Raw genomic sequence first — 27,188 nt, 5'->3', positions numbered from 1 at the left:
TTGAGTAGATTATGTGGTCCCAGCACTCAGGAGTGGGGCTGGTGAACTGAATACTTCTCCCTCTGAGGTAGTCTGCCATTTCCTTAATACCAGTTTCTGGCAGCATTAACAAACTTCATGTTTTTGATGTGATTCTGCCAATATCAGAGTCTGCTGAGCAAAAATGAATAAAGGATATCTTCAAACCTTCCCCATGACAGGAGCAGAATACAAGATACTTCTAACACGGTTTAGAAACCTATAGTCTAGATTGAAGGGAAAAAAATTACTCCAATTGTGTTTTTAAACTCCTGAAACAAAGCCAGTCCAAATTGGTGCTTTATGTTCACCAATTATAAAAGCTTATCTAGAAAAGGCTGGAAGGAAATAAAATTAAGCTCAATTTTCTCAGAGGAATGGAACAGTTCTGCCTGACAAATCTGTAGCTCATAATCAGTTCAAGTCATAGAAGCCAGCAATGATTTGCATAGTTATTTATAATATTTCTTCCAGTAGGTACTGCCAAACCTACATGCCACAGACACTGATATTTTAGGTAGTTTTGGGGCAGAACTACCTTTTTAAAAACAAAAAAGGCCCAACACCTGGACATTTCTTCCAACTGCTGTTCTTCTAGACTTAAAGCCAGCTCCAGCTGTGCCACAGGAAAGGATGACACACTGTGAAACTCACCTGACCCAACTTGCCAATGGCCATCAGAAGCATGCTCACAGTTTAACAGTGCAGCAGAGGCAGCAACCTTCAGGTTCAGGAGACTGCAAGAAACAATTTGCACCTGGTTTACACACAAAATATCCATGTGTCTGTATGGGTGGCTTAAACCACTCTGCATTATTTCTTCTCTGAGCTTTTAAACACACAGCTGTGTTCGGAATCCTTGCTAAACCTTTCTTTGAAATGTGAATCTCTTACTCAGTATAAATGTTAAACACAGCTTTTACTGATGAGCATGGAGGTAAAAAACAGCTTCCTCATGCCTAGGTTGCAACAGAAAGCTGCCCACTGTGCTCTGGTTTCAGAATGCCCAAGTTGCACTTCATAAAGACACATTTTAATAAATTAACATTTATTGAAAATATCACATCAGCCTTTATTTTGCTCATTTGCCCCAGTGCAAAATTAAGCTATTGAACATGTAAATGGTAATAACAGAACTGCAAGCAGCTTCATAAAATGAAAGACCAAATACACTTATAATACAATCAGACTCTTTAATCTGCTGGAAGGCAATAATCTAGTTTAGGGTCTGATACACAACCTCTCTTGTTGTTTTAACACATATATCTGTTGTTAAAAGCCACTGTTTAGCAGTATAACATGCATCTAAAAATTGACAATATGGGGCATAATTCATTAAATATACTATTTGTAGACAAGAATCATTAGGGATGGGGAAAAAGATTAAAATAAAAGCACCAGGGCTCCATGGCCCTCCTAGAACAAAGTATTTTGCAGGGAGAGTGTAATGCCATTTGTCAGCGCTCTACTGCGACTTGCCGTGAGGAACTAGCATTTGGTCCATTTCCTGCATGTTTGCTGTAGAAATGCACTTCTTTGGAAAAGCAACCCTCAGGGCTTTGCAAATGCAGGGTTCCTTCAGACGCCCAGCTTGTTGGCCTGGGTGAGGACAACTTTCAGAACAGGCATGAAAGCAGAGGTCTCGCTGAAGTTGCTGGTGCTGACTATGTGTGTGTGGATGTTCAGTCCTTCCTGGTAGTTGCGGGTTTCGATGCTCTTCACAATATTGTGCAAACCAGTAACGATGGTTGGAGAGAGCTGCAAGGAAGCCAGGCAAGGCAGGTCAGCAGAAAGAAACAAATAGCACATACATGAGTGCTAGAAAAATACCGACTGTAACATCTGGCCCTCAGCAAAGTGCGTCAATTGGTTCCCTTTAAAGATAGCCATCTCTGAGCTGTGCCACATTGGGAACAGTAACAGCAGACTTCAACCAGAACATACCTTCTCTGCAGTACTGCAAAGCCCTGCTAGCCTTCACTATTAGCTCCTGGATGCAATTCCTTGAGGTTGAGACCTGCCCTAACAGACTCTGGCACATGAAAGACCTACTGAGCTTTCAAGCCTTTGCCTAAAGTTCATTGCTCAGCAAAGATGGCCTGACCAGTATCTAATCCTAAAGTATTAAGAGCTCTAAGCCTATTCCTCTGTTCTGCTAGAGACCTCCAGAAACACTCTGGAAAAATTACCAGCTTTTCAGCAGTACTTGCACATCTCCCTTCCAGTGAAGCCAGGGAGCCTCCAACACCTAAATCTTCTGGTTTGTTTTTGACCCCATGCTGCATGCCTCACTTCTTGGTGGGAGCAGGGGAACTTGCTGTGTTGGCTCATTCTGCCAGCAGCTGGGGATAGGGACCCTCTGGATGCATTCACCTAATGCCTCCAGCTGCAAGGAGCTCTGCTCTCTGGCTCAGCACAGTCCCTGCACAGCACCGTAAAACTCATGACATAACCCCAAAACACTAAGGTCTCCACAGCAAGTACTATACATAGCTGTTTCTGGGAAATACATGGAATCATAGAATAGTTGGGGTTGAAAAGGACCTTCATCTAGTTCCAAACCCCCTGCCATGGAAGCATACAATACACAGATTTGAAGCACGCTTCTGAAGAAAGAACAAACCCCTGCTACATATTGCAGGGGGGTCCACACCACTGATGAAATTCTTGACCCTATCTGCAGTATTTGATGGGAGGCTGGGGGTGCAGAGTGGAAGGAAGTAAACCAGAACTTACTGTCTGTTCCCTTAGCTTGTCATACAGAAACTCCAGGCGTTTATTTGCATCATCTAGTTTCCGCTTGGTTTGCTGCAAGAAATAGATAAGTTAAACCACAGTGATTTTAAGAACACCATATTGATCTGATATCATTGTAAAAGGTCCACACAGAACATAAAGTACTTTCTCAACAACATTTTCCCAACACATAGTTTGAATTCTTTGCACTGTACTTTTCTCCCCTGATTTTGCTAGTTAAAAACCCCATGTGATATCGCTGTAGTTCTCCACACTTAACTTCTCTGGTTAGCTACAGAGAACAGTAAACTGTGGAAGCGTATCCCAAAAGCCACTAGCATCTAAGATATGGAAAGAAACAGAATTCTGAGTTCCACCATCATTTTTTCTATGGCTCACTGGCAAAGCATGATAGACGGATAAAGTTATTACTGAGATCAAGTATCCAGCAATGTCAATGAGAGCTTAAAAGCACATGCAGTCACTGAATTCTAAGCATGTACAGCCTGGTCATTATTTATGGCAAATCCTAATATTTTCCATTATGTGATTAGTAAAACCCAGAGTTTGTTTATAAGCTTTTGCTGTCAATAGAAAAAAAAACCCCTAACAGCTTAACCCAAACTGTTCTTATAGATCCCTGGTGCTTCCATGTTTTTTTAAAACAAACATCTACCGAAATTGAAGATTTAAATCCAGAATAATAAAACAGTAATGAAGCATCAAGGTTACAATCACAGAAGCACAAAATTGTTGATGGTCAACATCAGTAGAAATGGCATCAGTGCACAAGTGCGCTCCTAAATCAGTACACACATCAATCCATCTTCACTTAGGACACTGTCATTCCCCTGGCAACTGGAAATGTTTCTCTGGGTTAAATAAATGCCCAGAGAGAAAATAACAAAACCTAAGGGAATGCTCTAGCTCAGGATGAAGACAGACCAGTGGCTGGGAAATTAAGAAAGCTGTTCTGATGGCAAAAGGCATAAAGGAGAACATGCACGTGTATCTCGGGCCATGTGTGGAAAACCCCTCAAGCAGTAGTTATGTTGCCAAGAAACTGAGACAAGTAAGAAGAAACTGTACTTTTACTTGTGCCCCAGGAGAAGCAGGTAAGAAACTGGCTAATTCTTTTGGATCGGCCAACTTTCTCAGATACATGACTCTGGAACAGTTGTTTCAAAACCTGTGTAAAGGTGTACATGCTATTTTCATTTTACAGATGGCCAGCTAGGGCAAAGAAGAATAAATTGTCTCTAGTAAACAGCAACACATTTATCCAGCCAAAACAAATAAGGTGAAAAGTGCAAACTGGTAGTTCTCCTCACTCATTGCTTCTTGTTCCCATTGTCTCCTTTGGAATGCAGTAACCGCGTAGTGCCTGTGTTTGTTCTGACAGTAACTTATATATACAGTCAGAGTGGTTTCTCTCACTTGCTGCATGCTGGAAGCACTTGCTGCACCTAAGAAAATCAAACTTAAGAAGCAAGCAAAAAGTGTTGGCAGAGCAGAAAAGCAATTCTTGGGTGTAGGTGTGAACTGAATGCTTTTGCCTTCTTTGTGTCTGGGAGAAGGGGCACCCAGAGGAAAAACAAGTGAACGGGTCCACGCAGTATATGACTTCTATCCCTGCACTCAACAGCCTAACCTTTAAAGAAAGAATTTTCAGTAATCAAAGGCCACTGAACCTTGTAATGTCTGTCCAAAGAAAGGTCTTTGGCCTCAAAAAGTTTCTGTAAAGGAGCGCATGGGTGAGTCCACCCTGAAGCTTGTGGGCTGAGATCCACAGGGAAAAGGAGTATGTACATGCAGATCTCAAGTCTAAACTACAGAGCCAGCTGAATTGTACAGCGGACAGAACACAGAAGTGACACCGTATGCCCAATATACTCCCACAACCACTGCCACAGAGCCCTCAGCTCCCAGTCACCATAACAACAGTGAGAGTCTGTGCTGCTGACCGAAGACATTTAGTGCACAAAGCCCACAGTACATCACCAGCCTGTCTTTCATCATCCACCTTTCAGCATGTGGCAGCAACAAACTGAAGAGTCAGCATCTGGGCTTTGGGGCAGTGTGTTATTTACTGACCACTGGAAATAAATGAGAAGCTTTGAGGCAGATGGCTCGTTTACAAAGTACTGACTGCTACAGAAGAGGTTTTTCCTAACCAGCTTTGGTGGTCGCATTAAAGCTCATAACCTTCCGCTTCTCTGCTACCTGCTGTTTCCTTTTGAAATGAGTTTGTTGCAAATCACAGCTTACAGATCAAAATCTGAGGCATGTTATCACATATGTGAGCCTTGGCTCAGACCTGGCATAATACCAGCTGCTTCCTGCTCTGAAGTAAGAAGCAGTTAAGCACATGTACAGAGCAAGCCTCCACAGTGATCACCTAACAGAAGGAAGGACAGCTCTTCGTACTTATTTATTTTTTTAATCATCAACATCAAAACCTCAACTGTAACCAATTCCAATCCTCCTCCTTAGAAAAGGACAGCAGAGGGGGCTGCAGTGGGTTAATTTCCTGCCCATAAAGAACACCATCCTGCTCTGCCTATGCTGAGGGCAGTAAGGACCAGAGTCAAAATGACTGGGCAGCTGGGCTGTGCTTTGGCCCCGGGTTGCCACATTCTATGTGCATGCAGCTTTCCTGCACGTTGCTTGTGGTGCTCAAAGCAGCTGTGAGAAGGCGGCAGCTATCTCAGGGAAGGCTCTGACAGCTGGATGTGCTGCAGGTACCAGCATATCCACCCAAACACAGGGGTGGTCTGGGAACACCAGAGAGACCTACCGGATCGGAGGCAGACAGCAGGCACCTCTGGATAAGAGCTTCAAACGTAGTCTTCAGAATAAGGTGCTCCTCAGGGATGGGCTTCTTGGTGATCTTCTCTGTTGGCAGTGCCTGCACATGCTGAGAAACACAGAGAGCAGGTGAGGCTTTTTCCAGGTCACTGTGACCACATGCTGTTTTCAACTAAACCAAGTGGCATTATTAGCCAGCTTGTCACAACTCCTATTTCTTCTCTGGGAGTGTGGAGGTGACATTATCAGCATCTGCTGTCGCTCCCTTTGGAGAGCTGTGACGTTGCAGAAGAAAACAGCCTGTTGGTCCATATTGAGTATTAACTGCCAAGAGGTAGTGCCTAGGTCATTACAGTAGCAAAATGACAGCATGGTGCAAAGCTAGTGACTAAAAACTCTGCAGTACACTTTGGAGGTATAAGAAATGCCAGACCAACAGCCTCTGCTGCTGTACAAACCAAATGGGTGCAGTGGTGGAGCTATGTTACCTGGATAGCATTGCCAATGGGAGCCCCAGGGGCCCCCTCCGTACTGGTTTTGGAAGCAGTGGGCGGCATGCTGGCTGGCCCCAGGGGCTGGGAAGCAGGTGGGCAGCCACCCTGCAGCACCGGCTGCCCTGCAGGGACGTGCGGCAGCTGGAAGCTGGGTGCACCGGCCGGTGGTGCCGGAGCTGGAGGCTGCTGCATCTGGGACTGCGGATCTGCCAGCGGGTTCATGATGGGGGACGTGATGGGAACCGGGGGCAGGAAGTTATCAGGGACCTGGGGAAAGAAACAACAAACCGTGCATTTATGCTGCTGTGTCGGCTGCAGGCAGAGCACAACACCCAGCTTTGACTGACTGCCAACCCACAGCAACTGAGAGCTCTGCCAAGCAGAGCACTAGCCCCCGGGATACAGAAGTAACAGGGGCAGGGATGCAAGATTTCAGTCTGGTTAAACAAACCCATTCCTCTGGCTGCAGCTGCAAGTGCTCAGGGGCAGTAATACCCTCCAGGATTTCCAGTCCTGAGTGCTCTGCCTGGCACAAGAGCTGAGTACAGCCACCTCAAATCAGAGCCACTCTCCCCCTGCGAAGGGCACAAAACAGAGGTTTGGCAGAGCACCACTAACAGAAGAAGAGTTGCACTAATGGAAACTAACCCACACCTACATCTACTCTTACTATTGGGTGATTATATTAAGATTCTTTCATCTCACTTTAAGGGTACATTTTTGTCCCTGCAGTACGTAGGTCACTGCTAGCTGCACGCACCAATAGAGCTTGTGAAAGCCTTTCAAGCTTCTGGCCAACAGGTTTTCACTAAAACAGATTATGAGCGCATTTCAGACTCATCCCTAAGCGTCTCCCAGTTTTTACACAGAGACATTTCAGAAGCATTTGGCAGAGGGAAGAGACAACAAAATGAGCTACTGGCTTCTGCTGTGTATCATATAGGAATCCGAACGAAAATTCCCATGGGAATGCACACATTTCTTTGTGTGTGCATGGAGAAAGGAAATATTACAGAACACTGAATGCTACCCTGAATAAAAGAAACCAGAATTAAGCTAGTGGTTTGGCACAGCAAGAAAAACATTCCCAATACAGCACAAAAAAAGTCAGTCATAAAGCAATGAATCACAGCAATAAACTTTTTGAATAGTGAATAAGTTCTTAGGTGGAAGACAGTTGCAGATTATGGTGTGGTTTGCAATGTGGTGAGTCATTTTATAATATCCTAAACCACTGCCTCATACAGTGGATATAAGGGAAACAAACACAGAAACATTTCTGACAGAGTTTTGTTGAATACCCAACAAGGAATGCAACAAACATGGATCCTCATTTAGAAGGGAGCCAACCCTCAAGCCCTGGCTATGGCAGAAATTCTGGCTGTGACTCACACACAGCAGTAGCAAAACTCCTGTTTGCTTCTTGAGCTCTAGCAGTTATTCTCACTGACGACTTTCCTCTTTCTGCTTAAGAGCCTGAAGCCCTGAAAGGCAGCATCTCTGCTGCTGTGCAACAAATGTCCCAGCACTGGGGCAGTCCACAGCACACAAAGCAACCCCTATTCCATCCTCCAAAACCTTCTTAATCTTGAGCTGCAGAGACCAAAACCCAAAGGGAAAGGGAGGCTTCTGCCTTCACCATCACTTAGACCTTGCCTGCTCCAACTTCTTTTCTTCTCCCTACACTTTACACACACCAGACTGATTCTTGCTTCCAAATGCAGCAGGCTCAGAGAGCAGCGGTGACACTGCTGTGGGGATGCACAAGACTACAGCAGCATCAGTGGATGCAAATGCTCCCTTTGCTCTGTGCCAAATGTCCCCAGTTATTCTGTCCTGTTGCAATCTAAATGCGTTTTAGAAAACTACATTGCCTCCATCATGAAAATTGTAATACTCTTAGTAGATCTCTCAGGGTCAGACCCTTAATCAGGGGAAATTGCTTTCAGCTCCACCAAAGTCAGTAATCTGTAACAATTTGCTTGGCCTCATCATTTCGTGCAAGTATCATTCCCTGCAAAACTCATCTGCTTTACTGCAAATGAAAACAGCCTGAGGTATTTTCTTCCCTCAAACCAGGATCAATGTTATTAACAACCACAACTTTAGCAAAACCCCACCATCCCTTTAAAGGCTTAAATACTTGGAGAGATAATGCATATTGGAGAGGTATAAAGGCCATTTCTTCCCAAGAGGTGCAGCTTTTGTTTGCTGCTAACCCTTCCTTGTCCTTCTCCCACCAGCAAGTTTCCCCATGAGCAGCTGAAGTTACTACTTTTCAAGTGGTCAGCACTCAATTGTGTTGAGACAGAATTTTCTGGAGTACCTTCTTCTTCTTGGCAGCTCTGTTGAGGGCAGGAGGATCATTCCAGCCATTCTGAGGCCCTGGGACAGAAAGAAAACAGACTCTTACAGTACGCTGGAGGAGTACAGCAGTGTCTTTTTGAGCTCAGCTCCTCGCCACAGCTCTGCTGGCAGGGGCTTGGCAGAACCCTTGCCTGCCTGTTCCTCTGCCCTTCCCTGGGGGCCAACACAGCTCCTGTGCCAGCCAGAGCTTCCCAACACCCCAGCCATCAGCCCCTTTGGGCTCTGTGCCCACCATGCAGGTTTGGCATCAAGACCAACTGTTCCCAAGTTTGAAAGAAGTAGGTTCCTTCTTTTTCTTTAATAATAACTTTTTCTTCTCTTGCAGGAAAACACCTTTGAGCAGACACCTTTGAAAAGGCAGGCAGTTGCCCCAAACACAGACTATTCTGCTACACAGACTGTATACGTGAAGAGAAGCTTCAGTTATCAGTGTAAGTTTCTCCCATTTGTATCATATGAGAACAAACAAGAACCAGTTTTGAGCTTCTTTTCACCCATGATCACCATAACATTATCATAGCCATTAATCATCACCATAACATTATCATAGCCATTAATCAGCAGCAGAGATGTCAGAACCCATGGGTGAATAAAGACCACTAAGCTGCATCCATTCCCCCAAGAGCTGCTGCTGCTGTGATTGCATACTGTGATAGATTTATAGTTGACAGCGAAGACGTGTTCCGCAGCAACATCACACACAGAGGATGCGTAAGAGGCAAAAGGAGCCTTAAACACTTCAGGCAAGATTCACCCAGGCACCCTGGAGACACAGAAGAGCCATAAAACCAAGTTTCCCTTGCCAGTTACAGCACTTATGGGTGCTGTGTCCCAAAAGCAGAGCAGAGCTGCTAGAGCAAGGTGGCAAAATCTAGCTTTCAGCACCAGGGGCAATTTGTTTGAAACTGAAAGCAGCACAGAGGATATCTGAGCAGATTCAGAGTCCAGCATGTTGTTCTGTACCAAACCTTCTGCTCTCCCAGGAAAGCACGCTCCGTGCAGCTACAAGACTGGTACATCAGAGCTCACACAAGTGCATTAGAAGTAATTTCCCATTTCATCAGGAAGCACACTGAACTGGAACCACAGCATTACCTTGCCCAGTAATCAGCATTTATTACACAAAAAGCCAACAAGACAAATCCTTGTTCAATGGACTTTTTCACCACAGTGTTTTCACTTAGCAGATGATGAATTCACCTCAGACAGCAGAGCTTAATATCACTGCAGAATTTACTCATTTATCTAAACTTTCGTTTGCTTTCAAGCTTTTGTTAAACAGAATGCATGTAGAAGAGGTAAATGCATATTAAAGGGGTAAATGGAAAACAATTTTAAATCCCTTTCACATATGCTTTCTTTTGAACCAATCTGCCCTCTGCCAACAGTTAGGTTCCTACCTATCCAGAATATCCCAGAGTATTTCTGATACAGTAAGTCTAGTTTCTGCAGTGCTGATGGTGGCAACATGTTACAAAAATCTCCGAGACTGTTACTGCTGTGAATTTCCTGGGATAATTTGCTTTAAAAAAGGAAAAGCAGCATTTATTTCTGTGGTTAAAAACTCCAGATCTGTTGTTATTAGTTTTAATTACGGAATTAAAAATGGATTTTATTAAAGTCTAATTGGCAAACAGCATTGCACACTGCATGTTCTCTTAAGAACATGCACATTATTGATGCTGTTCAATTAATTTCAGATAGTGGCTGTAATTATGTTCAGGTTAGGTGGTACCTAGTTCACCTGTGAAGGGAGAGGCCTGGTCTTGAGTTGGTGAGTTTTCTGCAGATAAAATGCAAAGAGAACTAAACCAAAGATGTTCTTCAGAAATAACAAAACAATTGGTCTGTAGCTTTTGATGAGCAATTTAATTTCAATAAGCACAAGAAGTCATGGGGAAAAGCACCTAACCTAATTACAATGCCAGTTTTGAGACAAGTCATTTGTCCAAACCACCCTGGGGAATTGTTTTTGTCTGCCTTCTGTGAAAACAAGCCTTTTGGTCCTTCTGTGCTGTAAATCTGTGTTTCTGGTTGTTCCTAAGAAATCTTGCAGAGTCTTACCTCTTCCGGTGTTCATCTTTTCTATTCCTACCAGGCAGTGCAGCCAACAGACCATTACTCTTAGAAACAATCTTCTCACCATCATTTTACCATTCCAGAAAGCTTTTCAGGAGATGCTTAAAGTACTTGAACTCAAGGGGTGGATGCCAAGTATTCTCCCAAATCAAGGTGCGCTCTTGACTGCATCCAGCCCAGTAGAATAGCAAACTGTGTGTTCACACAGCAGCTCTATTCGCATGTGAAAAGACACACTGCCTGCTCAGACTGAGCAACAAATCCAAACAGCAAAGCGCAGCAAATAAAGCCTTTGCCATTTCACAGGGAACAACTCTGGGGATGAGGTAACTCCCATCCCTGGGGCTGGACTGATGCACATACAGAGCAAACCCTTCCCCTAGCTCAGAACTGCTCTATCACAATTTCAAACAAGATTCAAGACTGAAAATTAGAACTCCCTTGGCAGCAGGTTCACAAAGCAAAGTGAGATAGGTTGAAAATGAAATGAAATGTGGGCTTTTCTTGCATACTGGAGCTCCAAGCACAGCTTAAAATTCTGATGTTATATGCACTTGCAATAAACATAAGATGTTTATACAATCATTTCTAAGTGCATCTTTAAATCCAAGCCAGTTCAAAGGTCAGGTGCTTTTCAAGACTTCGAATTTGAGATCTTTTTTCTGTCCTCCCTTACCTCCACCTTGAAATGATAATGTTCCCAGATTAGTCCATCACCACACACAAAAGCACACCACTTCAAAGCCAAGATAAGCATCACTATACACTCAGTACTGCAACACCCAGAGTTAAGGTGAGATCTACTGTCTACTTCTGGCTGCAGATTTCTGTGGTTCTATGGAATCTCATGCTAAGGCATCCTTCACTAAGCAGTGCAGCTACTCTGGAGAATATGCTGGTGGTTAAGCATATTAAGCATGTACACTGTCATTTCTGCATTTACAGAACACATTTTTTTCCTTCTTGTTTTGTTTTCTTGACAAGTGTCATCTAACAGACAGTTACAGATACCTCTTTTTACCATAGCTCTCCAGCTGCAGGCAGCATTTGCAAGCCAACAGCCCACATGCACAAGCCATCTGGCCACAGCACCTCACTGTGCCCTGGAGTCCACCTCTGCATTTCAGTGGAAGGCTGGTGTTTGCCAGGAGTCAGAGACAATGACAAAGTTTGGGTTCCTGAAGGTCTGGCAGTTTGCTGTGGCCACCTTCTCACCACAGCTGCTGGGAAGACATAGGCAGCACTGATAGCTCTCAAAAAGCCTGGTATGGGCAACTTCTAATTTTGAAAGGAAATCTAGGAAGGCAACATGGATAACAACTGCTTCAATTCCCCTTGTGTCCCTAATTTCTACTGTTTGGAGTACAGACATTCACCTGCTTCAAGTATGCTGCATGGACTGTATCACTTCAATGTTAACACAAGAAACCACCAAGTGACAGATCTGAAGTGCCTGCCAGTGACACAAGTAGTAAAAGGTACAAGAAGGAACAATTTTCTTGTTCCTTGCAGGTGCAGAAGCTATGCTTGTCTGCATTGTAATGTGCTCCTTCACGCCCCAGGCCCAGAACCCTATCCAACATCTCTTCCTCTGTCCAATATAAAAATTCCTCTGGTTTAGAGAAACAAGTTAGACATGCCTCATACCATGGGGCAAGGCAAGATCACAGTACAGCATCTCCAAGAACAGAGAGGACACTGAATCTGGCTGCAGGATGGAGCAAAAAGACCTTCTCTCTCCTAGCAGCTCTGGCAGCTGCGCTACACCAGTCCTCTGTCTTTTGACAGAGCAAAAGACCCTTTTCTCTGCAAACAGGGTGGGGAAAAGAGTCTGCCTGTCTGTAGGTAATGCTGGAGAGGTGAGGGCTCCCACCCTTACAGATGCCAGCAGAACTCTCACAGGACTGCTGCTGCCAAGACAAAGACAACATGCCTTCTGCACTGCATCACCTCTAGCAGACTTTTAAAGTAAGAGAGGGAGTCACAGTGGGGTCCTTAGGGCTTGTCAGCAGAGTCAGCATCTCTGGAATATCCCTCAAATCCTGCCTAATATTCCTCTACTCCCTGCTTTCCAAATCTGGACTGCAGGTCTCCAACTGAACCACCCGAATGTGAAGTATGTTTATGGGCAGATTTAAAAAAGGACTGCTCATACATCCTGCACAGTCTGACATAGGCAAAACTGTTGTTTCAGAGACTGCTAAGTGAGGAAGCAGGTTTGTTACCATAAGCAAGGTGACTGTCCTGTTGAAAAGGCAGTTACACATCCAGGCAGTCACAAGGAGATATTGAGCCCCACCTCAGTGCATGCTCTCTCACCATGCGTGCTCAAACATGCACTTGTGTCAGCCAAACACACATGCTTTTAATTAACATTCAGGAAAGAGACATGTAAAAGCATTTCTAGATCACTTCTTCCTGTCTTTTAAGGCATTCACAGCTACATTATAACCCATCACACTAACTGGTTAGGAAAATAATAATGGGAGCTGATGCCATAGGAAATGTTGTTAGAATTAAATATGCTGTCAACCCTTGGCTTGAAATGCTGCTCACAAACCAGGGACACAGGGACAAATCTCATTTCAAAGTTGTTCTGCAAGGAGAATTGGGATCAACTTCTCTGCAGCAACGAGGACAACTTGCTCATTTCTGTATTTTACTCTCCAGCCACACAGGTTTCGACACCAGCCTCACAAGCTTAAAACTGTGCCACCATCCATCCACAGTACATGACATAACAAGACAATGCTGTAGCACCTGTCTTGGGCAAGTCAAAAGTTACAATCAAAAGTAAAAAGGGGTCAAAAATCCACCTCAAAAGGAGCATGAACAGGTGATTCTCCCCTTCTACTCCACCTTGGTGAGACCCCACCTGCAGTACTACATTCAGCTCTGGGGCTCCCAACACAAGAGGGATGTGGACTTGCTTGAGTGAGTGCAGAGGAAGGCCACGAAGATGATCACAGGGTTGGAGCACCTCTCCAATGAAGGGGCCTACAAGAAAGCTGGAGAGGGACTTTTTACAAAAACATGTAATAACAGGACAAGAGGAATGGCATTAAACTGAAAGAGGGGAGATTTAGATTAGATATTAGGAAGAAATTCTTTACTGAGGTTGGTGAGACACTGGCACAGGATGCCCAGAGAAGCTGTGTCTGCCCCATCCTTGGCAGTGTTCAAGGCCAGGCTGGATGGGGTTTTGAGCAACCTGGTCTTGCGGAAGGTGTCCCTGCCCATGGCAGTGGGGTTGGAACTGGATGAGCTTTAAGGTCCCTTCCAACTCAAACCATTCTATGATGCTATGAAAAGCTCTGAGTTTGTGGTAAGGTCTGACTCGCAAGAGAAAAATGACAGCTTGTGCTGCTCAGCAAGTGCTCATGCAGCAACATAACCATACCATTGCTAGATTCACAGGGAAGATGATGTGGTTTAGAAATGCTTTAAATTGACCTCTAAGCAAAAGCAAACTTGGTACAGAGAATTCACAAGGTAAAGATGCATATTTGAGTGAGTAGTGAAGCAAACCCCTTCCCCCCTCCCTGCCTGCCCACCCCTGTCCAAGCGCAGACCTGTTCTCTGGGATGCAGGAAGGTCACTGGTTGCAGGCAGTGTACCTGTTGGTCCAGTAGGTAATGCATTAGCCACAGAAGTTGCTGGAGGTCCCGGCCTGCCAAGCTGAAAGGATGCGCTCGAAGGAGGAAGAGGGAAGGAAGAGGGATTCAGGCTTGTTGGGGAGGGTTGAGGCTGCCCAGGATACAGTGGGGAGTACATGAAGTGGGCAGGGGCAGAGGGCGGGTAAGGAGGGGTGGTATTAGGAGCAGGGTTTGGGTAAGAGGCTGAAGCAGGGGCAGCAGTAGGCTGCTGAGGTTGATAGATAGCTAGTCCCCCTGTTCCATGGGAGTACTGCTGTGCGGCCTGATACGCTACAAACAGGAAGAAAAGGCATTCAGTCAGTGAGTTCATAAGAGGAGCAAGTTTCATTTGTCTCTGCTTCCTTCTCCACCTGACTCTCCTCTCTTCTTGCCCCTTCCCCCTCAAACCACTTACCTGCCCAGCCAAATCTGGCTCCCACAACTCTGCCTGTACTTACAGAACTGCTCAAAACCTCAGCCTGCACTGGGAGCGGGGTGCCAGAGCAAGGACTCCCATTCTCCCTCACACTTTTCTGTGTAGACCCACCATGCCACCTGGGCTGAGACTGGAGCACATGGATGCTGATGCTCTGACTGTTTTCTGGACCACTACAATCCTCACAGTGCCTCTCAGTGAAGAGAAACACCCACCCCAGGTTTGCACAAGCCGAAAGCCTAGGCCAAAGAAGTGAACAGCAGCCTCTGGAAGTGAATTGAAGCTCACAGCCTTTCACTGTGGGCCCTGCAGCTTAGTTACCTTCATGGCCTTTTCTCTGCTCATCGATGCCCATTTATTCCTCCCTGGTGCCTGTACTTTCAGTCTCCTACTTTGAGCGTACAGTCAGTACTCTACTCCCTTCCTCACTCACCTCTACTACTGCCCTTCCCTCCTCATCCTTGTTTCCCATCTTCACGGAATACCAGTGAGAAATGGATGGCCCAGCCACACACAGATGAGTTGGGTCACTCTTTGCAAGGCCCATATTGCTTCTCCAAGACTCACACTGAGGGGATTCTGATCCCAACATACCCTTGGGATGGGCCAGCTGAGGAGTGAGTCTAAGAGTCATGGGCAGACATCTCAGCAGAAGAGACAAGGTCTGACAGGGAGTGCCTGGTGGCTGGACCCCACCAAGAAACAACAAGCCCCAGATACTATCTCAGGAGCTTCCCACCCAAGAAATGTGGGACTGGCATGGTCTGAACACTTCCACCTCCAACTTAGCTACCCCCAAGTAAATGCAGCCTCATCACTGGCTGGCCCATCTGGGTAGGAGGGAGAAGGGAGCTGCTGTTACTCACTCTGTGGATACGTTGGCCGGGTCCCTGCTTGTGAATACATGCTGTAATTGTCAGATGTGGCTTGCTGAGGTGGCATGTTGGGGTTAATGGCACCTGGCATGATAAACCCTGGAGGAGGTGGGTTGTCTCCCTGTAGAAAAAGATTGCAGGAAAAAAGGGTAGGGTAAGATAGGATTTAGTCAGCAATGGTAATGCAATGTGAAGCAGAACTGTAACAAAATGATCAGTTCACATTTCAAGGTCTGAAACCACATTCCCTGGAAGAACAACCAGCACAGGGACAAATGCCTCCAACCACCCCAGTGCCTTAGGGTGCTCAGCGTAACACTGAAAGCACAGCCTGTATGTGCAGTGACTTCAGCAGCAGCAGGGCAGCACATACCTTCCTGCACAAGGAAGAGGTTCTTGCCAGCACTGCCTGTTAAACATTAACTCTGAAGCTTCTAATTTCCATGGGAAACAGGGAAAAGAAAAATATTACCACACCATCCAGTGTAAGGCAAGGGCTGAGGGGGCTCAGGTCACACTGACCTCCCACCCAAGGCTTCCCAGAGCCACTCATCTGGGCACTGGTGAAAAAGAGACACAGAGGAGCAAAACCACGTGGAAGCTGCTCTTTCCATCTGTCCATATCAGACTGTGTCAAGCACACAGACTACACCAGGGGACATACTGGGGTAGATCAGGGGCTCAGAGAGGAATAATGAAGGTTATACCTGTGTGTCAGAGGGACAGCCTGCAGGAGGATGGCTGGGAAAGGCAGTAGGAGTTTTGTTACTCCAGGTAGTGACAGTAGGGGCAATTCTAACCTGAATCGAACAAAGAAATACCAATCATGGAAAACAAAACAATAAAAAAAACTCTAAAGGGTTTCAACAGAATGATACGCAAAGAAGTGAACACTAAGAGGTTTGCATGCTGGCACTTGCAGCACAGCCATAAAATCTCAGGGGAAGAAGGAAAAGTGCATTCAAGACAGATGAAATCACTGTGCGCTGGAACCAAAGTGAGTTGCGGAGTGAAGACGAAGCACAGCAGAGACACAGTTACAACAGGCTGTGGAGCAAGTGCAGTGTTACACGTGCCAGTGAGCCAGTTCTGCCTCTTTCATCACACCTTCCTATTGCAGAGGCTCCCCTCAGACTACTGCAGGACACCAAGCATTGCTAACCACAGTCGGAAGCTCTATATTACGTCGAAACCTACTGCCTCACACAAAAGCAGTCAGTTTAGATTGAGCTTTAGATGAATTAAAAAAAGGCTAAAATTCAATATTCAATTCTTGCACATGCACAAACATCTTAATGCTAATCACTTCCCAGTCAGTCTCTCACAGCAACTTTTCCCTACCTTACTTCTTTTCCACTCCAAAGCCTTTCAGTTCCATATGACCACTACTACCTTTCTGATCAGACAGGAACCTCCTATGCTGTGACATTCCCAAGCAAGCAGATGTGCTGTGCCTGGCATGCACAGTGAGGGTCAGGAGCCTGACAATGGAATGCAGACAGAGGGAAAGCTGTGACATAAAGTCCTGGCTGGCCCAGCTGGCTTCAGTCTATCTGTCCCTAAGCCCTTTGCAGTGCTGGACTGACGGTGCAGTCAGCTGTGCAACAACCACTGTTAATGTATGCGAAAGTCATCACTGGATTCATCTAGAAGACTCTCCCATTCCCTTGCATGCCTGTTTTTTTTTTTAGATGAAAAAGAAGGTTCAAAAACTTTGCTGAAAGGAAACTAAGTTTTAAGTACATGGTCCTATTTCGGACAGCAATTTAAAAAAGGCTGCCTCATGCTTGAACAAGCCCTGTGTACGCACTTCCTCAAATACATAATTTCTTTCTCTTCTGGTTCACCAGCATACTGTTGGGCACCTGACACAGCACTTGTCTCTTTCAAGCCCTTCCTGCTGAGCATGAGCTCCCTGGAAAGCCAAGAACACAAGGGTAACTCACTCGCAGTGTGCTTGTGGGGCTGTGATACACCCAGCCTTTTATAAATGAGCAGGGCTTGCTCAGAATAACAGAGTAACAGCTTGAGGCATTCCTGAAACAGCAGCAGGAAAGGGAACTCCGGTTTAAAAGGCATTGCCACCTAGAGGACAGTTGCTGTTTTCCACAGCCAAACGGGAAGTGCAGCATTGTTTCTCGAGGGAATTCACTGGTTACAAGGAGGAAGGCGACAGATGCAGGAAATAGTTAATTATTGACAGTGATGCATTTAGAGTTATACACAACGGTGTTAGCAAAGTAATCTTGTATGAACAGGATGAAGGCTTTGTCCCTTCTGAAAACTACCTTGGGAACACCCTGGAGAGAAGGTAAAGGCATCTCTCCATCTCAATAACACGGATGCATTTTAAATGGGCAGTTCCCTCTTCTGTGGTTGTTTCAGGGATATCTTCTTAACATTAAGAGGGAGAGAACAAAGCCCAGCTCCCCAGTTTTTCAGTTCTTCTTCTCTCCTGCCCCATTTTTCTGGCAGGCAGTGTTTGAAAGGCAGCACTGACAGCAACATGCTTCTGCTTGTGCCAATCTCCTCTGCATAAGGAGAACACCCGCAACACTAACACAGCTCTGCTCTCAGGAAAGCCTAGCCCAGAGCTCCTGTGTAGAGCATGGCCAGATGAGCTCCAGCTCTGTGCTGAGGGATTACAGACTTGTGGTGATGCTTCTCAAGCATTCACACAGCCAGGGCTGCCCACCATACTACACTCTGATGTGCCAGTGTGGTCTGGTGCAGGGTCATCCTCAAGCTACAGATAAAACCAGGGCACCTCTCCTCCCTGCACAGCCTCCAGCTCCCTTATTAGTCCCATACTCACCAGGTGTTTCTTCTAGCACAGATCACTCTCAGCCTAGGTCAGTTTCCCACTCCTATCCCACCCTGGCCCATGGCCTGTGCCACCTTATGCTCAGCTGGGAAGGTGTTTTCATAGTAGGTTTTACCCACGACTGCTGAAACATGCCCGCAGTTTGCTATTGCCAGTGCTCGGCTACTTCTGCAGCCAACACCAGAGCTGGGAGGAGAAAACACCATAGCCTCAGAAGAGGCTAGTGAACAGCATAAGCAAACCCCAAGGCCTGCAGGGACAGGACAACATCAGGAACTAGAGTGCAAGCACAGAAAAATCCTGCAGTGCTCTCCCCCACACAGTCATTCCTGGCACTGAAGCACATTTTCAAACAAAGGGGGAAAACACCTGATCTTCAGAAGCAGGCTACTTGACAAGGTGTTTAACAGATTTTTCCAGATAAGGAGTAAAGGCCAATTGTAGTGATTGAAAAGCAGCACCCATGACTTCCACCACAAGGCTCTCAGCAGAGGTATGTCATACTGCTCCAGTTCATATCAAGAGCAAGACAAAAAAAATCCTCTATCCCATCACTCTCCAGAACTCAGACACCATGTTCCTCCCTGACTGCCAAAAGCCATTTACCTGTTGGTAATACTGCTGGGCTGGAGCCTGGGGCCCTTGTATCTGTCCGGCTCGTCCTTTGGGCATGGGCTGTCTCTCATATGGCGCTTTGACGACCTCCTGTCCTTGTGGAAGCTCCCCTTGGGCTCTGCAAAGCCGATCCCGTAACTGCATGATATTTGGCTGCAATCAGAAAAGGACAAGGAAGGAAGGTTAACTGCACTGCCTGTCACCCAGTGCATCACATCAAGAGGCTGACTGGCCACACAGTGACGAGCTCTCTCAGAAGCTTGCTCTGTGCTATTTGACTGGAATAAGCCTTTTCTGCACGAGACATGGGGCCATTAGAACTGCCTGCCTCCTGTCTTGGGCTGCATTATTCCCAAGACAGCCTGCCAATGAATACCAGCTGACTGAAGGTGAGAAATCAAAAGAAAACAACCAGGTATCAAGGTACGTATTTCACTGTGTCTGGCTTGCAGGAGAGACAGCTGCCCCTTTGGCAGCCAGTAGCTGCAAGGACAAGGGTGTGAAATGTAGAGGGAGAAGAACAAAGCCATGTACTTCTGCCAGCTCAGAGGGGCCAACACAGGGAGCGGGGAAACAGTCTGACTGTCACATCCCAAGGTGCATTTCGAATGGCAATCCTGCTGGCTATCTACATATACAGACATTTGCTTGAATCACATTTGTTCACAGAGAGATGGAGTAAAACACCGGAATGGCCTGTACCTGGTTGGTGTTTGCAGGAAGGAAAGTCAAAGCTGCAGCAATGCTGCCCTGGGCAGCCAGAAGGTTGGCATACTGACTCATCTTCTCAGCCAAAAGGGCGCCCACAGCATTCGGGTCCACAGCCTGGGTGAGCTGCACGGCTTTGCGCAGGATTACAACTTTCTCTATTAAATCCTGGAAGAGGAGGAAGAAACCAAAATCAAACACATCTGGTGGAATCCAAAGCCAAAAGTACTGCTTTTATTAATCAGGATTTCAAAGCCCTATGAGCACTGAGCATGTTCACCAAAAGAGTATGCTTTCACAACAATATCTGGTGAGAGACTATGAGAGTGAAGAGAGACATCATGACCATCACTGCTATTACTGCTAGGGTCCTGCACATTCATTGTAGTGTTTTAGTAAGTCACTTCTTCACCATGTTAATCAAAAAGATCTCACAAGTCCTTGGGAGAGGTTGTCCATGGTCTTCCAGTTGTTACTGCAAAAACGGTTTTCCTGGTATTCACCAGGAATATTCCATATCTGTACAAGGATGTGCCTTCCTTGCACATCCCCAAACACCAGAGCTGGTCTTGGTTGCATTTCCTTGTAGGACTAAGTTACAGTAATATTTTCTGGTAAATTCTCTCATGCTTTTCTTATTTTCACTGCCTTTTATTGGAAGATACTACAAATATTCATTTCTCAGTATTAACATGCAATCCCTCTTTAAAATCTTGTAATAGATTTAGTGAGAGTGTATGACACACAGGATTCCAACCATACATCACTAATAAGGGCTGTTTACTGACTGCTCAATAATACATTTTTGTTTTTCCCAACAAATCAGCACTTCAAAAAAATGCAAGAAAAAACCCTCGTAAATCAATTCAAAGCAGCAGCTTCTACAAGTTTCAGCAATTCCACATCATAGTAAAGAAGCAGCCTGATAAGGACACCAACAGTATTTTTCAATTTTAGTGTCCAAGCAAGCAAAGCCATGAAATCAAAATGCAAATTCAGCTGAAAGGTAAATGTAGAAACAGAGCCCTCGAAATCAAGAGACTAGGAAGTAATTTTGATAATTCAAAACTGAGGGAAGTTAATAATGTGAAGCAAAGCTCACATATATTCCAGTTCCTTCAATTAACTACAGAGAGACTCACAGAACTACCAGGTAACATTACTGTAAGTACTTTCTAAAACTGGTCCTTCAAAGGCCCTGAACAGATGGAAAAAGCTAAGATTATAGTATAAAATAAATGACTCCATAATTGCTTAATCTCACTGCCATCAATCCTATTCCCCCAAGATATTTGCTATATGCAATATATTTCACTGCTGGAAACCATGTATGTGCAACCCCCTAAAGAAAACTCATACGAGAACCTTCCAACATGAGAAATTCTCTCCAGATTTAACTCTTAATTCATTAGATTTCTTGTCCTGAACATCCATGACATCTCTTTCAAAAGCAAAAACATCCAAGTATTCCCTTACTGCAAAAGATACAAGCATTCAAAGCTGCTCCTTTGTTACCAAAACCCCCTAAGCCCTACAACTACCTTTTAATACAAGCAGCATATTAGCACAACTACCCAAAAAACAGAGCAGACAAGGGCCATTGCGATTCATGACACATTTCCCAATACCATACCTTATGCTATTTTTATGAAAGCCACCCATTGCAGAATGAAAAACCTGGCATCCTGATATGCATCTCTGACAGCACCAAAGCTCTACAGTAGATCATTTAAGTGTAGAATGATTGCAGTGCATTACTTCCAGCATCTTTCTTACAGAATTACCAACCTGAAGGGACAAGGGGCTGTTTCCATCCTGAGCTTTGGTCCAACAAGCAACAAGTTTTTCCACGTTGCCAGCACAGATATAACAGAGACAAGCCTGTGTCTGCAGAAGGCTGTCCCCCTCATTCTCCAGCCTGTTACCCAGGAGGTCTAGGAGAAATATGAACAAAGATACTGATGAATCACCTGGGTAATCCCTCCATCACTGCCAAGGCCGAGGAAGCCTGCAATGCCTCTTGTGTCTACTCAGAGCAGTGGAGAAGGGATATTGCCTGTGGGTTCCACTGGTAAGGACATACTCTGATATCCAGCACAGATTATCTCATGGGAGCCCAGGCTGTTTCAGAGGCAGTTATTGTCATGGCAGCAAGAACTTGCCAAATGCCTGTAATCCTGAGACATCAGAAAGGACAGCCCATCTGCCAACTTGACAACGGACAAGAGGCCAGGGTTGGATTCTCCTCTCTGCCATCCATTTTTTGCAGTCCCTCACTTCAGGAGCACAACTGGACGCTGCAACTGTAAGCAACAAAGCCCCAGTACTGCTCCAGGTTAAGGTGTGCAAAGCGAGTTATACAGCTCCCTAGACACTGTGGCTGGTATCTGAGAGGCATAGGGATGTCAGACACCCATCTACTGGCAATATAACTTCCCTGAGGGTTAAAAACCCAGCCAGCTGTCCGCCATGCAACACGAGGGCAGTCATGCACACTGCCTGTGAAAAAGGACACCTTCCAAGAAGTTAAATTTGCTCATGGGAAATAAGAGTGAAGTGCTTCCTGAAAACATTTCCACTTGTGTTCCACACACACTCCAAAACACTGGTCCCTTGGCTGAAACACTTATCACATCAACATCGCTGTTATCCATCTGAAAACAGTAAGAGACCAGCAGCTGTGCACTACACAGACGATCCCAGGACACAGCTACACCCAAGGGTCTGGGTTCTGTGCTTAGACAATCAGGGAACATACAATCATGGCAAAGTGTAGTTTTGCTGTAAGTGGAATAAGTGACACCCAGTCTGTAAAGTATCCTTACCACAAAGGGCTGCAAACTCATCTGGCCTGGCATAAGTGAGCACCGCAGCCAAAGCCTCTCTCCAATTCTGCAGATCACAAGACTGCACAATCTCTTTCCAGTTCTTCGTTACCACTGCAGTGATGAGCTAGACCAGAAGGAGAGAGACTGCAGTTAAGATCCTGGTAGGATTTCCTTTGGGTTCTTTTTAGTATCCAGTATAATATGTATCTATTAAAATTGATTTATCCTCACTGTATCCAGGGTCACAGAAGATACTGCACTACATCCTCAACAGGATATCAGTGAAAATCACAAAACAAGCTCAGATAACGGACAGGCCAGTTATTCTTGCTACAAAACATCCAAGAAAAGAATGTACAAACCTCTGAAAGCTGGGTTTACTGCAGATGGCTTTCAGCACTGTCTTTGCAGACAATGCTAACATATCCAGTATTTAGCTACAAATCTCACCCAGAAAGCTGTATTAATTTTATTTGTCAAACTGATTCATTCAGCTTTCAGTTCCTAGCTTCAGCCTGACCAGTGAAAGGCAGTGGAAAAGGCTGCTTGAAAAGCAGCAGCAACTTGGCAGCATTTCCAGCCTGAGCTGTCTGCAGTATCCCTACCCTGCACCCACACACACACAGGCTGCCTGTCCACAGGCCTTCAGAATGGAATTCCAGTTTCATCTCAAACTCTGTCTCAAGTTATTTTGCTTCAGAAAAAAGAGACTTGGCAGCTGTGCTGCTGTTTAGTGAACAGAGCCCTTGTCATGCCAAGATCTGAAGCTCAGAAAACAGTTCAACAGTCTGGAGTGTGCAGTTTGGGACCAGAAAATAAAAAAACCACACCTGAACAACAAATGCAAGGTCCTAACTACAAGGTTAAACCCTCACCTATTAGCACAGGTGCAGAAAACTGGTCAGCTTTCCATAAAAATACTTTTCCCCAAAGGAGGAACCACAGTGAAAAAATTTCCCATGCACAACAAAATTCTGCTTTCTCTGATTAGGCCAGAGACAGGAAAAGAAGAAGGGGAAGAAATCCTGCAGTCTTAATACTTGAAACATTCCTCTTTTCACTTGTCCACTACTACAAACATAAATTGTTCCTATCTCAAACTGGATCACAGGCGATGACCAGCAAAATCCCACTTACAGATCCGAGCCCATGGTGCTGCGTGCCCTAATCATCCAAGTGACTATGCTTTGCAGCCTTCAGCCCTGCTTCAGGAAAGCACTTAAGCACATGCCTATTTTTATAGGCTGCTTCCTGCTAACTGTATAAAACATCCTTCTTTGGCAACAGGCTACTAAAAAGTGACCATGAGCAACTTTCTCCCCTCCTCTAAAAGCAGCCATGCTTGCCAAACTATTGTCCTTTTAAGTGCTCTTTTAAGGCCGCTTCTCCTGCTTCATCCCCCTGTTGCTACTTTCTCATATTAGTAAAGAAGAAAGAAGAAAGATTTGACCAAGCAGCATCAGTAATCCCTAGCATTGCAAAAAGCTGAAAAGAATAAATAACCAGCTGGCCATAACACTGTTTCCTAGACAAATGGTGACTGACCTACCCTGGGCATACTTTGCTCTCTTCTGTGCATGCAGTGAAATGAAGCATCCGCAAAATGTGTTAAGACTAATCACAGGCAGAAATCAACACAATGTTGCTGGCACTGAACATGGGTCATGTGTAACTGTTGAAAAATGGGACAACACAAGAGACTGAAATGTGTGCTGCTTAAGACAATGACCTTTAGCAGTGAAAATCTACTAGTGTATATGCAACTCAGACATTGGAGACAATGTGAAGAATACTTCTCTCGTATACTAATATTCAGGTAACTTGCCTGTTCTCTCCTTATCAATGCATTAAAAACAGATAACAGAAATCCTTCTGGCTCTGAAATCTTTTGGATGACTTGGATACTTACTAGCTTCTCAGCTGTAAGTATTCTTTCTCACAGAAATAAACCCATGAAATCACAAGAAAACTTTAAAGGTGAAAAAGGTAGTTGCCAAAGGCCAACATGCATGTTGTTTCTTAACTGAAAAAACATACCCTGGTAATTTTGCTCTGCATCTTAGCAAAGTACTTTTCCTGTGTTCTAGAAAGCAGCTCTTGTCCGCCTGCGATGGCCAAAATAATGGCGTCAGCCATACGGTTATCATGCAAGCAGAGATCTACCGCACTCTCAAAGTTACCCGTCAGCAAAGCCTGAGTAATCAAACCGTCCACATCTGAAACGAGAGGAGTGCATTTTCAAAAGATGGCACAACAGTCACTAAAATATGCAACAGCACGTGATTCTGTTCAGATGTACAACACTGCGCAAAGTTCTCTGCAAACCAGCCTGCTCCAGGCAGATACTTACAGGGATGCTTAGGTCCATCTTCAGTCTCAAACACTCTATGGTCACAGCCACATCAGGTGGGGCACTATCAAGCATCACTTACCTGCTCCAGAGCAAGGTGCTATAGGTCTAAATGATCTCTGAAACATCTACTCTGCATACACTGCCAGAAACAAAGTCTAGCCTAGATAGGGAACAGTGGATTCTGTGTTATTCACCATTCGCTACAAGTTTTTGTAAACCAAACAGAAATGTTAGCTCTTCATGCCTGATCAGGTGTGTGGTCTTTCATATCATAAATAACTCAAGAGTAGCTGCATTTCAATTATGGGATATGCGAGTGCTGTATACTTCCTTTCCTTCCCTAAAGGAGCTGTGTTTTCATGTGCCTTGAGACTGCTGTGAAGTGAACGGAAAGTCATGATAATCTTTCCGATCTGTGTAAAAATCGCCTTCTCACTGGAACACCAGTATCAACATCAGTATATAAATATCAGCACTACACTGAAATCAGTATCAAGGGGTTTTTTACCTCCACTAACAGAAATGTTAAATGTTGTCTTTGCAGTTCCCAAATCTTCCGTTTCTTGTTTATGGTCCTTCACCCTCTAAGAGAAAGGAAATACATAACTTTTTGAGATTATGTATTTGAGATTAAGTAAACATTTAGAATATATACACAGACTATACACACACACTTAAAAACATACATGTCTTGCATTACAATCAAAAGACCTTCAGACTACCAGTCACCAAAGAGATCATTAACTTAGAAGGGAAGAGTATCCCTGTCACTGTTTCAGCACAGGGATAATCAGCTTCCCCTGGTGCCTGCATAAAGTCACCCCTACGCACACTGGGAAAGGCCTGGGCTTATCAAAGGACCTCCAGTGCATGTAAGCACACCATTATAAAATAATTGTTCTAAGAGATCAGTTTTGAAAATGGCTAGAAAGCGGAAAAAGAGCTGGAAGCCCCAGATTTCTAACCACCAGAGAAGGCTTAGACAAGCACAAGTGTGCATACGCAGAGATCACAAATAACTGCAACCAGATGCCTCAATCCTGGGTACTGACTTGCATGCACACATCTACACCCATATACAAACAACCCCCCGCCAAAGCCAAACAACAGCCACAATTATAAAATCAGAAACCACCCCCCTTCTCTCCTCTTTGACCTTCACCCCCTACCAAGAACAGACTATGATAATGCTACCTAAGTTTCAGTGTTCTCCACTTAAAGACTTGAAGCTCACCCTTGAAACACTCAGCACTTGGCACACACCCTAGTTTAATTATGCAAAACACATGAACACATGCTTCGATTTTCAACACAGACCAGTGTGGTCCACACGGACTTAAGTGCTTTGTATTGAGAACAAAAGTGAACAGAAGCTGGTTTTTTATAAAGCTCCACCAGGAATTAAGTTACAGACCATTCCCTGCAAGTACTTGGATTTTGAGATTTCAAACAAAACCTTTTCACAATTAAAAAACCAACCAAACAAACAAAAAACCCCACCCAAACCCAAGAGGGAAGTCTCTCTTCACCAATTTTCACAGTAAAGTCCAAGAAGAGTGCAGAAATTGTCCCACAGACTGTCCCCTCTGTCATAAGCCAGTATGGAAGTACCTGAAGTGGGAGGTCAAGAGTCTGCTGGGAATACCCTGCTTAAATGCTGGTTGGTGAAACTGTACTTCAGGGGATAAAGAACAAGTACACAGTCGACCAAGAGCAAGCATATGGGATGGGGAGGTAAGTCTGAAACAACCTTTGTTTGACTTATGAAAGGAAGCAGCATCTAGAAAATTATTTTGCTGTCAGATGATATGTGATGTGTGTTTGGTATGAGTTAAGAGCATGTTGTGACTATCACAGGAATAATGTCCTCATCCAGTTACTTTATGTGTGTGACAGCAATCCCCAGTGCATCATCAGTGGCTTCAGGCCAACCTCACAAATATTTACCACCCATGCTGGTAGGCAGACATCATGTTTGGCTGTGAATGCTCTCCTAGAAGAGACATTTATTGAGACACATCTAACATCTTCATGACTGCATACAGCAAAAGCTTTACGCAGTCAGATACATGTGTCTGCCACTACAGGGTCTAATGAATTAGCAAGTAATCAAGCACCTAGCCTAACGCAGCACTATTTTGGTGTCCTTAACAGACTGTCACATGAGCAACTGCACCATTCCAACATGCATGAGCCATAAACCACCATCCTCACCTTCACAGACAACTGCAGACAAGCACTAAGCACAGATTTGAGCACAGGGAACACAGGTGGTTTTGGGCTAACAGCTCAAATTCTAACCAAAAAGAGACTGAGGGAATGGGGGAGAATCAAGCTGGCCTGTTCACAGTGATACTAGTATTTTCAGTGCTATTAACCTCACATGGCAAAGGCTGTGTCCTTAAATATGAG

General features: G+C 44.9%; 1 protein-coding gene across 19 annotated transcripts in view; it reads right to left on the bottom strand.

The window, feature by feature from the left end:
• Positions 1-1,049: 1,049 nt before the first annotated feature.
• Positions 1,050-27,188, bottom strand: part of SEC31A (SEC31 homolog A, COPII coat complex component) — a 42,944-nt gene continuing 16,805 nt past the window's right edge. For 4 of the 19 annotated variants that reach the window (XM_065689277.1, XM_065689335.1, XM_065689294.1 and 1 more), the window contains 15 exons: positions 25,285-25,360; positions 24,461-24,639; positions 22,421-22,547; positions 21,384-21,529; positions 19,590-19,763; positions 18,879-19,040; positions 16,156-16,248; positions 15,440-15,569; positions 14,075-14,428; positions 10,159-10,206; positions 8,383-8,441; positions 6,051-6,323; positions 5,552-5,671; positions 2,755-2,826; positions 1,050-1,776 (listed from right to left, as the gene is read on the bottom strand). In XM_065689277.1, the coding sequence (XP_065545349.1) occupies positions 1,597-1,776; positions 2,755-2,826; positions 5,552-5,671; positions 6,051-6,323; positions 8,383-8,441; positions 10,159-10,206; positions 14,075-14,428; positions 15,440-15,569; positions 16,156-16,248; positions 18,879-19,040; positions 19,590-19,763; positions 21,384-21,529; positions 22,421-22,547; positions 24,461-24,639; positions 25,285-25,360 (2,193 nt within the window). In that variant the 3' untranslated portion in view covers positions 1,050-1,596. The remainder of the gene's footprint in view (positions 1,777-2,754; positions 2,827-5,551; positions 5,672-6,050; positions 6,324-8,382; positions 8,442-10,158; positions 10,207-14,074; positions 14,429-15,439; positions 15,570-16,155; positions 16,249-18,878; positions 19,041-19,589; positions 19,764-21,383; positions 21,530-22,420; positions 22,548-24,460; positions 24,640-25,284; positions 25,361-27,188) is intronic. The other 15 variants (XM_065689358.1, XM_065689390.1, XM_065689379.1 and 12 more) reach the window with 13 other exon arrangements.

The sequence above is a fragment of the Lathamus discolor genome, chromosome 1 (genome assembly GCF_037157495.1).
Source record: "Lathamus discolor isolate bLatDis1 chromosome 1, bLatDis1.hap1, whole genome shotgun sequence".
In the NCBI taxonomy this organism is placed as follows: Eukaryota; Metazoa; Chordata; class Aves; order Psittaciformes; family Psittacidae; genus Lathamus; species Lathamus discolor.
The sequence above is the reverse complement of the archived record's forward strand: the minus strand, read 5'-3'. Positions and strand labels throughout refer to the sequence as shown.